General features: G+C 40.2%; 1 protein-coding gene across 1 annotated transcript; it reads right to left on the reverse strand.

The window, feature by feature from the left end:
* Window positions 1–9277, reverse strand: LOC101633948 (caspase-1-like). The gene is made up of 10 exons (XM_012729485.1): window positions 9267–9277; window positions 7656–7922; window positions 7326–7388; window positions 4817–4932; window positions 4028–4201; window positions 3423–3657; window positions 3065–3208; window positions 957–1066; window positions 447–545; window positions 1–74 (listed from the first exon to the last, which is right to left on the reverse strand). The coding sequence occupies exons 1-9, from the start codon at window positions 9271–9273 to the stop codon at window positions 447–449; spliced, it is 1215 nt and encodes a 404-aa protein (XP_012584939.1). The 5' UTR covers window positions 9274–9277; the 3' UTR covers window positions 1–74.
* Between the last annotated feature and the right edge of the window lie 2963 nt (window positions 9278–12240).

Here is a 12240-nt window from a genome sequence, read left to right on the forward strand (position 1 = left end):
CTGGAATGTTTGAAGTAATGTCACCTGCAGACATGTTTCCAAGAGCAGGTGCAGCATAACAGACTCCTGGCATCCTACGGGAAAAGGAGAAAAAGCAAACAAAAATTAAATTGTGCACAATAGTGAAATCCCTCTATCTACCGGGTGTACATACACAGGCAAAGACAGGCCCATCAGCCCACGACTACGTGCTGCTCTGCTGAGGTGATGGGAGGAAGCTGCCACTAACTGCCATCACCTCCGACTGCTGCTCACTCGGTATCAGCAGGCCTGAGGGGGCCACGGAGCTCAGCAGAGCCGCGAGCAGCCACCCTGCACTACAGCCCCGGTTGTCCCTGTTGTTACTCTGGGGCCTGCACACCCACGTGACCAGGTGAAACTCCAATGTCCCCCCAACCTCACCCCACCACACACATCTGTCCACACACACTCATGTGATTACTCACTTAGAGTCCTGGAAAGAGGTAGAAAAGTCTTGTCAAAGTCACTCTTTCAGCGGTGGGCATCTGTGCCCTGCCTTCTGGCATCTCAAAGGAAAACCGAACCTAGATGGGACAGATAATCAGTAGATTTTTTTTTTCCTGAGGGAAGGATCTTCAGCTCAGCCTTAGAGACTGTGCAGAGTACAGAAAAGTAAATCAGGAAACCCAAAGGGCCAGACAGCTGTTAAAGTCATAGAAATGTGCATATGCAAATGGGGAGGGACCACCAGACTTTCCCAGTCTTCTGCTGGACAGATTGCCATGGACACAGGAAAATAGAGTCTGCCTCTGTGTGCTTATTGATTCAGGGCAGGAGGGGAGTTAAACAATGTTTTTTAGGGTTATTTTCTAGATCATTATAGGTTGGGTGGCTTTCATCTTTGCCCACTCACCAAAGGGCATTTTTACAGCTGTTTCCTGGGTTTCTGGTTGCAATAGTCAAACATACAGATGCAGAAGAATCTAGGTCCCTACCTTTCGGAATATTTCCTCCAGGTCATCACACCAGGCATATTCTTGAAATTTTTCTATGAGTTTCATAATAAAGAGAGAGCCAAGTGCAGGATGTCTCCAGGAAACATTATCTGTGAATGAAGCATTTTGCAAATCTCACATGAGGTTTTGGATGGCTGCAAAGCTGGAAGCAGTAGGGATTCCATGCTAGGTGAGGCAGACTGTTCATATTATGCTGTTCTCATGCTTTTTTGTATACACTCCAAGCCATCTTTAAGTGAATAGATCTCACTGAGTATATTTGTGATTGTAGGCAACAGTTTTATTTTTCTGAAAACCTAAGTTATTACTTTTGAGATAATATTGGTTTGTACTGTATTATTATGAGTAATATATGAGACATATATGAGTAATATATATATATATATATTTCTCATGTATTACTAGTATAGATATATATAGGCACAAATATATATGTGTGTGTGCATGCCTATACATATATACACATATGTATATATACAGTTACACATATATACATATATATGCCTATATATATCTGCACTAGTAATATACGAGAAATATATATATTACTAGTATAGATATATGTCTATGTATATGCCTATATACTATACTAATAATATATGAGAAATATATATATTACTCATATGCTTGTATATTATTCATAGTAATATAGTGTATCATATTTATAGTATACTTTATATAGTATATAGTTATATAATGCATGCAATATAGTATAATACATAATATAGCTTAATTACAGTATAATTATAATAAATAATATATTATAATAAAGTAATATAGTCTGCCATAGCATATCACATTCACCACATGCAATGAGAGTTTTCTACCACAGATCATCAGGTCCCCTCCACATAATACTAAAGTTCAAGTGAAAGGTGTTTTATATGCTGTAGACATCAGGATGGATAGTCTTTGAGTTCAAGGAGATACAAATAAATTAGAGAGGGTGAGAAGGGAGAACAGAGTAAGGGACCTTGGGGAAGAACAATCTGATTTTGGATCCCCACAGTACGACTTCCTGATTATGACTTAAATTAATTTATATACTCCAAATAAAATATTCTCAACTACAGGAATAGATTAATAATATCTGCTACAAAGACATAATTGAAGATTAGTTGTAATGTATTACTTGTGTCTAAGAAAATAAATACGTAAAATGCGACTAAATAGAGTAAAACATATGTATAAACTTATACACTTTATAAAAAATTTAGTTAAAATATAAAAGTTTTGATGACAGGAGGCATTTAGACACAATGATAATTAACTGGGTGTAAAAATGGCATCAAGAGTGGAAAATGCAACCTGAGAAAAGGTTTATAAAGGAAAGATAACATTCTACTGAAAGACAAAACAGTTTTAACAAAGAGAAATACTAAAGCATATGATGTTACATGAAATATTAGATACATAAAAGTCATGAAATCCCTTTTTTAAAAGATGTATTTATGAATATATAACTAGGGTACAGGCTAGAGGAGCAAGGGTGGTGGGAGGATTCACCAAAGATAGAGTGGGGAGCAGAACAGGCAGATTGATGAAAGTGCACTGCTGAGAGTAGCAGCGGGCAAGATAGGAATGTTTACCACACCATGTGGGTCACCTTCCTGTCCGGGGATTGAACTCATGCTAAAGCGGATGTGGCTAGCTTCCTAGCACTGTGATTTAACCCATTGCACCACCAGGGGGAGGACCCTGTCCTATAATCTCTCTAAATTATTAAAGAAATAAGAGAAATGAGTTTTCAAACATTGTATATTCCAGCATGCACACATGCTTTAACCAACTTCTTAGCCTCTTATCATGGCCACTAAAGAGATAATAGTAATAGAATAAAATTCTCCTTGAACTACAGCCATCTTATAAGGCTGCCTCCTGTTCGGGAAGTGGGTAGGAAAGGTGGAGACTGGTATCTGTGAAAGCCTTGTAGAAATTAAGGACATTGATGTTCATTTTTTCACAGAGAAGCAATATAATGTAGTTGGGGTTCATTTGGGGAATGTGGTTTGCTAGTAGAAACTGGAAATAATGAAGTTCCCACACTGATGATGCTCACAGAGCTGCCCTGTGTACACAAAGATTACCTGGTGTGGAAGAGCAGAAAGCAATGAAATCCTTCTCTATATGGGCTTTCTTAATAGCATCATCCTCAAACTCTTCAGGTCTTACAGGAGAAATGTTGTCAGAAACTTCTGCTGAATCTTTTACCCAGGTCATTCCTTGTCCCTCTGGAAAGACAAGATATGGTTACTACCAGCCACCAAAGGAATAACTTCTTCCATGAAACTTCTATTCAGTCAAATTTATTAATTTAACTCATTATTTTTGGACAGTAGGTATTCTTTGATAGAGGAACAGACACAAAGAAACTGAAAAATATTGGATGCATGATATTAGATCAAAATGTGGCTATCTCATTGTCCAGCACTTATCAGCACTCACCACCACGGCAGGCCTGGATAATGATCACCTTGGGTTTATCCGTCAAATTTGGACAGTGCACGGCATTTAAGGTTTGAAAGATCGTGTGGACATCTAATATATCTGGGTTTTCTTGAGAGTATTTTGTCCCACAAATGCCTTCACGAACACCATGGGACATGAACACCAGAAAAGTGCTGTCTGAGGTCCGGTGCTCGGGGCGGGCAGCAAATGCCACCAACTCTCTCTTCATGTCCTGGAAGAGAGCAGAGCATGGTCTACCATGGAATCCATTCACAGCACTGTGGGCACCTACAGGGAGACACTTAAAGGGTCCCATCTCATTTCAAATCAATGGAATGCAAAAGAAAAATTGAAATTTAAATTGGGGAAGCTACTGGGTGCTACTGATAGACTTTGAACAGAAAGAAATGGACATTATTGAATGCATATACTCTTGCCAAAATATGACAGGTTTGGAAGGATTATGGTAGCATGAAACCTCCTCCAAGGGAAAATTTCCTTTGACACAAGCAGGAATGGAGCTTAGAAAGCTACAAAAAGACTTTCTTAGATTCCTTAGACCTACAAGGGTGTCACTGTTCTCACATTAGGTTAGACCTTACCGAAGCAGTCAGATTTTCTAACACAGCCACGCTGTACCCCAGACTTCCCAGCAGTGTCTTCATGTTTCTGATATCAGTGTCAGCTCCATTTCTTTTGGAAAGACTGTCAAACTCTGTATTGCAGATGATGAGGGCAAGGCGTGTGCGGCCTGACTTTTCCATTATCGGATATATCTGTAGAAATGACGGTGGGGTGAATAGTCTTGTTTTCTTTAATTCAATGTTCACCCTGAAGGTTCAGACAGATACTTCTCCCTTAGTCCTCCTTAGAAACCAGATCCCATGAACCAGAGAGAAAGACAGGAAGGAGGAGCAAGTCCATCTCTAGGTCTGGGATGGAGTATGTACAAGCCCAAATGGCAGGTGAGCGCATGATGTAATTAGATATGACAGGATTGTAAGATGAAAGTCTTTGCAATTAGAATGACTGAAATTTAAAACTATGTTCCAACTTACTGATTTGTCTAACCCATGCCTTAAATTTATGATGTCTAAAATGAGTTATATGGGGTATGAAAGAGGGTTATTAATTGCAAAAAGCTTAAAATAGAATCTGACTTGTAGTTAGCATTCACTAGATGTCTTTTATATTGTTGCTATCATTTTCTCAGATAAATGATCAAGTTGGGAACTCTCTACTAAGCCTGGGAACCTAGGAGATAGAAGCCCTTCATCAAAGTTAAGAGTAAAGTATTTTTCAGAGCATCTCAAAACAACCAGCAAGCAACCTAACACTGGAGAGTCCCTCAGGGATCTTTCACCCAAATCCTCATGTCCATAGCACAGTACCTGTGTTTCCTTTTCTTTCTTTATACTTTGGGCTTTCTGTAAGGGACACAGCTTGAGGCCCTCTGCTGTCCCTGAAGGTAAAATTGGAGCTGCGTTGTCCTGCACTGTCCGCAGATCTGTAGAGACAAGAAACAGTAGCTTGCACGAGGATTCCTCACAGTGCTCACACAGCCTTTTCTGTATCTAATACTGCAGTGGGTCGAATGCATTCTCCAAAGGATTATTCTGGGCTGGACATCAACTTATTGACTGAGTCACTGCTAAAGGAACAACCTCAATCCCAAGGAGATTTCCAGAGGTGTGATACAAGGATCGACCTTCATCTCATAAAATCAACATTTTTGCAAATATTTTAGATTAAAAATAGAAAGTGATTTTTAATGAAATTGTTAGAAAATGGTAATATAATTTTATTATATATATATATATTTGATATAAATCATTTGATAGAAATATAGTTCAAATGCCTTAAAGCTTTATTTTAATTTTAGGTAAGCATTAATTACTATTGTAATGGCTTCAAAAATATGTGTTTATTTGCTTATTAAATCATTGACATATGAGAGAGCAAGCTAATGATAAATTGTCATCCAAGCCCTCACTGACTCACTGATATCAGAGGAAGAGTCTTCACAGTAGTGTGTGATGTGAGCACAGACTTGGTGGATGTTGTCAGTCACAAGTCAACACTATCCAGCAATGTGATGATGCATTAAGAAATTAGTGTAATCTTTATCATTTAAATAGAAATGTTTTCTTCATATTTGGAGATTCCTTCAAAAAGCTCAAAAGCTCAATTATCCAAACAAAAATGTTATATTCAAACTTGAAGGATAATCTAAAGTAAATATATATTCAGATATGTAAACCAAGGCCCCATGCAATATGTTGATTATGGAGAAAGTAAGAGATAATTAGAATGGTGATACTTGGAGAAAACTACAGAAATCAGTATCACTTAAAAAAATATGTTCTGTAGAACATGATAAAAGGAAATGTTAGGACTTTACTAGAACTAAATTTATCTTAGTAAAAATATAGGGCATTTAATTATATAGTCAGTGTCCTGTCCCATGACATAGTTAAGAATATATGAGTGGGACACCCTTAGGTTCATAAGAGGCAGTTCTGAACTTAATAAATAATAGCACTTCTGATTTATTTTTCCATAGATGATTTTTTTTTTAATTTTAAAGAAAATGATGACCACAGTGTAATGATTTCTCCATGGAAGTTGGGTGTCTCAGTGAGTGGGTTGTAGACAAGCTAAAACCTGGTCTGAAAATTCCCAACAAAACCTAGCAAATTCTCTCTCAAATGATCCTCCATATCCCTCCCAATGCAGTTCTCTGGGCAGATATGACCACAGTCATTTTTTTGGCATCAGATTTACAGAGATCAGAGTCATGGGATGGAAGATTCTAAGTACCTGAATTAGCATTTGGAGAAAAGCCATGTAGACTAATGAAAAATAACTGTTTTGGAATTTTTATGAATGAGAACTAAGTTTCTGTCCTATCTAAGTCAGTTTAAATGTTTGGCCTTGCTACAGCTTGTCTTATCATCTGAACTGAAATGGGTGTGGGTAGTGTCATTCCCAAGTCTAAGTGTTTCCTAGTTTGCAAGTCATAGGGGAGATTATTGATTTGTTCATAATTCATGTACATGTATTCATAAAAGTTCAACAAAATTAGGAAACTTATTCATGATCCCTTAAACATTCTATAGGCTATAGTCCATTTTTTGCAATATATTTTTCTAATGACCTAGAAAATAATAGCAATTTGAATGAAATTTTTCAATTGATTCTTAACAAATTTTGGCTGCAAGGTCATTATAAATAGAGGTGGTCTTACCTAGGAATAAGTCAGACCTGTTCAATTTCTTCAGAATTCTTTAACATTGGGGGAAGTGGGGGGTGGTATTCTAAAAGATTCTTTTGTAACCAAAAATTGTAATTTTATAAAAAATATACAGTGAGGGTTACTATCGGAGAATCACAGGGCCCCGTCTAGGTAGTGGGTGTGTAATAGGACTGAACCATTGTGGAGTGACCATCCTGGCATTGGGCAGAGACCAAGCAAAACGCGGCCCCTACTTGGGTGTGGATGTTAGAGAGAAGCCACTAAGTTCCGCCTCTGGTTTGATGACAGGGGAAAGTGTAGCACTAACCAGGTGTGGAGGGGAGTGGAAGCAAGTGGGCAGGATGGCTAGTTGGGCTCTGGGCACACGTGGATGAAGGAGCCTGTGGCACCAGAGCGCCTGTTCAGTAGGTGCAAGTTTATGCGTGGGGAGTGAGGCCTGGGGAGGAGTTCGGCTTTGGCAGAGTAAGCCTGAGAGTGAAGCTACATGAATGGCTTTTGCCAGGTCAGAAATGAGAGGCAAAGGGGTGGAATCGATCCTTAAGAATTACCCACAGGCCCTCCCACTGATTCTTCCCATAATTTGTAATTAAATATCAAGTAAATTGGGGGCCAAAAATATTCATGCTTTGTGAAATCATCATCACCTGCGAAGGTAGAAACCAGTACTTGGTGTTCTTGTGTAGTTTGAGAATTTCCAGATTGTAGACCTGTGGAAAGATGGACATTAAAAGAGGCCGTCAATCTGAAGATATCTGAACAATGTGTGGGACCCTCCCTGCTGAAAATACCACCCACTTCAGGAAATCAGTGACCATATAGTCAGGACAGGAATTGAAATTTAATCAAAGAAAAGCAAAAGACACAGGACAAAGAGGAAAACAGTGGGGGACATATATTAGGAATGATGAGCCAGGGCTTAGCATGTGGATGGGAACAAAGACACAGGCCAAGGGGAGCATCATCCCTGACCATACCTGAGGAGATCCCCAGTGTCCCTGCCAGGTGGGAGTCCTCTTCACAAATAAAATCAATGCAAATCTGGCAAGCCTGGGGCCCCTTCCGAATGACATTGTCCATCAAAGCTCGTGCTTTATCCATGACGGTAGAATTTTCATCTCTTATTTTCTCCATCTCCTCCTGGTTCAGCACTCTTCTATCTAAGAGCTCATCCAGCAAGCCGTTGATGGTACCTGAGCCCACTGAACGGATGAACTGTCTCCTCTTCCCCCGGAGAGCCTCCTCTATAAAGCAGGAGAATTCCTCAAGTCATGAAAACAGCCCCTCTCCCTTTCAGCAACAGGGCAGAGCCTCCTCAGCTTAACAAAACTCCCCTCTCTACACAGCTCAGTAATCCTGATTCTGGATGTTTGTGTGGGGAATCACTGATGGAGGACAGAATTGAAAATCTAAAGGAGACATAGCAAGACTAAAACTTGACTCACACAAGGAGCTGGGGTAGAAGGGTCAGCAATAGGCATTGAGTCAACTATAGGCATTGAGATCCTTAGGCGCCAATGCCTAGAGCACAAGATCTAAGCAGGTATCAGGCTGGGTCAGAATCCCAGACCCAAGGTGAAGTCGTGGGGATTGAGCACAGTATAGAATCTCTGGCACTTTCAAATTCTACATTGTTTATTCAAAACAAACCACCCCACGAGGATTGGGACCCTCCCAAAAGAAAGAAGTCTGTATCAGTACAGTCTCTGCACTTGCCCCGGGCAGCAGTCCTGTGCCCACTTGTGACTATGCAAGAGATCCTTTGTGTCAACTCTCTTCCTCTGCAGGGCAGCCACCTCCTGCCTGCCCAACACCTGTTCCATGTAGGACTTCTCTTCACTATCTCCCCCAGCAGAGGCCGCTCTCCTCAAGGCCATCCACCTGTGACCTTGCAGGCCTCTCAGTGAACCTTTCAGGGCAGCTCTTTCCGCCTACTTGTGACTATGCAAGTGTCTTTACTCTTCTGTCCTTTTCCCTAGTAAACCTGCTCTTTAAATTTAACTAACATCTCTGTTTTGTGGAGAAACTTGCCTGGAAGTCTCTTCACAGGCCACTGAAAGAGGAGCTCCAGTGAAACTTTCCACACTCCACACCAATCAAATCCAAAGAACGACATCACACATCACCCTCATGTGCTCTGAGAGCTGCCTCTGAGATTTACTGTCTCAATAGAGTATCTGACAGCAGGGATCATACCACCATGCCCATGTGTATTCATCTCTGCATTATAAGATGATGAACCCGAGAGACCATTTGCTCTGGGAGCAACAGTTACTGACCCCGTCCTCTGATTCTGCATCCTTCAAGCATTTCAGTTAATGCTATTGTAAAATTCTGTTAAGACAGCACAGTGACAACAGATTACCACACAAGCCATCTCTGGCCCTAGTGCTTACTGTGTAAAGTCTAGGGAAGTCTTCCGGCCGGTTTTGTGCCTATCTGGTCACCCGCCCTCTGCCATCTCATCCCACAACCTCTATTCTGCTCATCAAAACATTCACAGAATCTACTTAACGACTTTCCAGAAATCCTGTCCCTTCCAAATCTATTTTTGTTCCCAATACATGTTCTCTGAGGGTAAAACTCACGCGCCATGGCTTTGCTCTGTCAAGCTTCTGTGGGATGTGAAACTGAAAGCTGGTTCTAACTTCCTTTTTAGCAGGGTGTGTGAGGATTGAGCAACACTTACTGCTCCTGCATATGCATGTCCTTTTTTTCCCCTCGATCTCTTAATTAGATCTCTTAAAGTCAGATCGTATCAATTAGTGTATCCTTGGGATACAGCCTCAGCGGCACTTGGATCAAGTGTGGCTAGGAAGGGAATGGGGCTCCAGAATGAGAAGTAAGTGTACAATTAGAGTCGAGGCCCCATTTATTAGGAAGTGGCATCTGGACAATAACTCATCCTTTCTTTCCTTAGTGCATTCTGACGGCTACAGGAAGCCAACACAGACAGCATGTCTGATGAACAAGATAAATTAATTCTCATCATTTTGAAACCTGGGGTTCCAGTAATGCTGAAGTGAAGGGCAGCCCTTTCAGGGTTACAGATAGCTGATTTCTCATTGTGTCTTCACATGCTCAACAGGGCTCTCTCTGGAGTCTCTTTTCACACAAATAATAGGAATGTGGATGTTACCCTCATCATCTAATCACATCCCAAATGTGCCAGCCCCTAGTATCACCTTGGGCTGATAATTTTCAATAGGACAGTTTGGAAAGTGAGGTATGGACATTAGATCCCTGAAGCATTAGGAAAAGAGAACTACTGAAACCTGTGTCCCATTCCCTAGCTCTGGACTGTGTTCCAGAACCAGTGTCTCCATGAAGCAGTTTTGCTTTTAGAAGCAGATTAAATTGTTTCTCATCTAAAACTTCATTTTCAGTGCCCTCCCTGGTGGCACAGTAGGTTGAAGTACAGCACTACAAAGCTAGCTACAGCTGCTGTAGCACAAGTTTGACCCCTGGCCAGCAGGGTGACCCACATGGCACAGCAGACCTCTCCTGTCTCACCTGCTGCTCCCCTCAGCAATGTACTTCATCAGGCTGCCTGTTCTTCTTCCCACTATCTCTGGTAAGTCTCCTCACCACCCCTGTACTTCTGGCCTGTATACCCCAGTTCTGTCTGCATAAATAAAGATACCTTAAAAAATAATAAAATAAAACTTCCTTTTCAGATGGCTCATTTAAAGGGAACACTTCTAAAAACCCAAGGTGAGGCTCTCTGCTCATAAAGTTAGACTTAATATTTTATCCACCTCTTCCTGCGCAAAGTACTACACTTTTCATGCTTTGGCTCCCTTATGTAAGAAATAATTTCATAAATAGCTCAGAATACAGTTTTCAACACCAAGCATTGAATATGTGGAAATCACATAGAACATGACCTGGCACATGGTAAACACTCAGTGTGTGAGCTGTTATTTTTAATATAATTAGTTCATACTACAGAAGGTAGCCAAGGCTAATATTGTGCACATTATTGACTTAAATTTCCTTTTGGAACATGCTCAGGCATCTTCAGCCATTTGGCTGGTAGGTGGATGGGTAAATAATCTCCAAAAGAACTGCTGTTCTAGGTGTCAGGTTATTAGTCAAAACTGAAATGGCCTCCTGACTTAGGACTTCACCTTCAAAATCATAGATAGACATGAAAGTAAATATTTAGCTGGGTATTGAGAATGGTAAGCTGTGGCAAGTGCTAAGGAGAATTTAAATAAATGTTTATGAAATATTGGAGGACTCATTAAAACTGAAGAGTGAAGTCCAGGAAGGCTCTAGAGATGTCACTGCATTTGTTCAGTCATTGTCCTACCAACAAATTCAGGGCCAATTTGTTTGAAAGATGCATTTGATCAATGATGGGCTAATCACAAAAATGCAGCTATAGCTCTTCATTTACCAGTTTCCTTACTGTAAATACCTTTGAAAGTATTTCCTTATTATCTTAGAGAATAGGAGTTACTTTGAGTTTGTGTGCTGTGACCTGTTCATGTTCAGACACAGGCACACTTGGGTGAAGCCCCTAAATTAAACAGTGACAGCTGTGTTACGACTGCCTTAAAAGTCTTTACAGGTAAGACCAACCCTTGCCTTTTTACAAGTAATCAGTCGCTAGTTTTGCTTCCTGGGCTCTAGACTCGGTATCAAATATAGCTAAATTACAATAAAATTTGCTGTGTAGGTTTCAATCTCGGGGTGTAGCTAAATGAGGAGTGGGTTGTGGGTTGGCAATGTAGGAAAGAGAAGGTAGCTAACTGATTGAAATAATTCTGTGTTCTAGGTACTGCGAGTTCCTTTTACCCACACAGCTATGTTGTACTGACTGATTTTCTGATTGTAAATTTTTCAAAAATCAGAATGTTGAGGATCTCATTGGATGTCTTTCTCACTAGCTAAGTCCATGAATACAAAATGTGATTTGACTGCTTAACCCTAAACCCATTTTTTTAAAATCTAGAGTAGAAGTATGAGAGCAGAACAGTCCAATGAATAGAAGGAGAATGAATGAAATGCCTAGGCCAGAATCATGTGAAAGGAGGAGAAATTTTCAGTACTTTTGTTTGGATCAAAGGTTGTCTGGGACATAAATTGGAGTCTGTGGTGCACTCATGCATCCATATACTGCCCTGTGCCTGCATATCTCCGCATAGTCTGACTGACTTGATTTTTGTTCCCTGCCAAGCCTGTTGGGCATTCATATTTATGTACTTTTTCTGGGGTGATTAAAGGTCAGACTTTGTACTTAGTCACTCTTAATCACATCAGCCCTTTACTACACTGTTGTAATAATTGGTATGATAATTAGCCGCCACAGTTTCAATTTCCTTATCTGTAAACACTTGCCTTAGATAAGTTGGTGTATTATATATGTTGCTTGAAAACCATCTGTTGAAATGCAAACATATGAAAATGGTAATTGTTACCTTAATGCACTTCTTCAAGTATCTATAGTGCTGGTAGTTATAAGCAGGGTCATAAAGTAAAAGTTTGTGAGGGAGAAAAACAGCAGACTTTTTGCAAAGAATTCAAATGAATGAGCAGCTATGTCCATTTCAAGCA

This window comes from Condylura cristata, unplaced genomic scaffold, assembly GCF_000260355.1.
Source record: "Condylura cristata isolate star-nosed mole 26May11 unplaced genomic scaffold, ConCri1.0 scaffold00025, whole genome shotgun sequence".
NCBI lineage: Eukaryota > Metazoa > Chordata > Mammalia > Eulipotyphla > Talpidae > Condylura > Condylura cristata.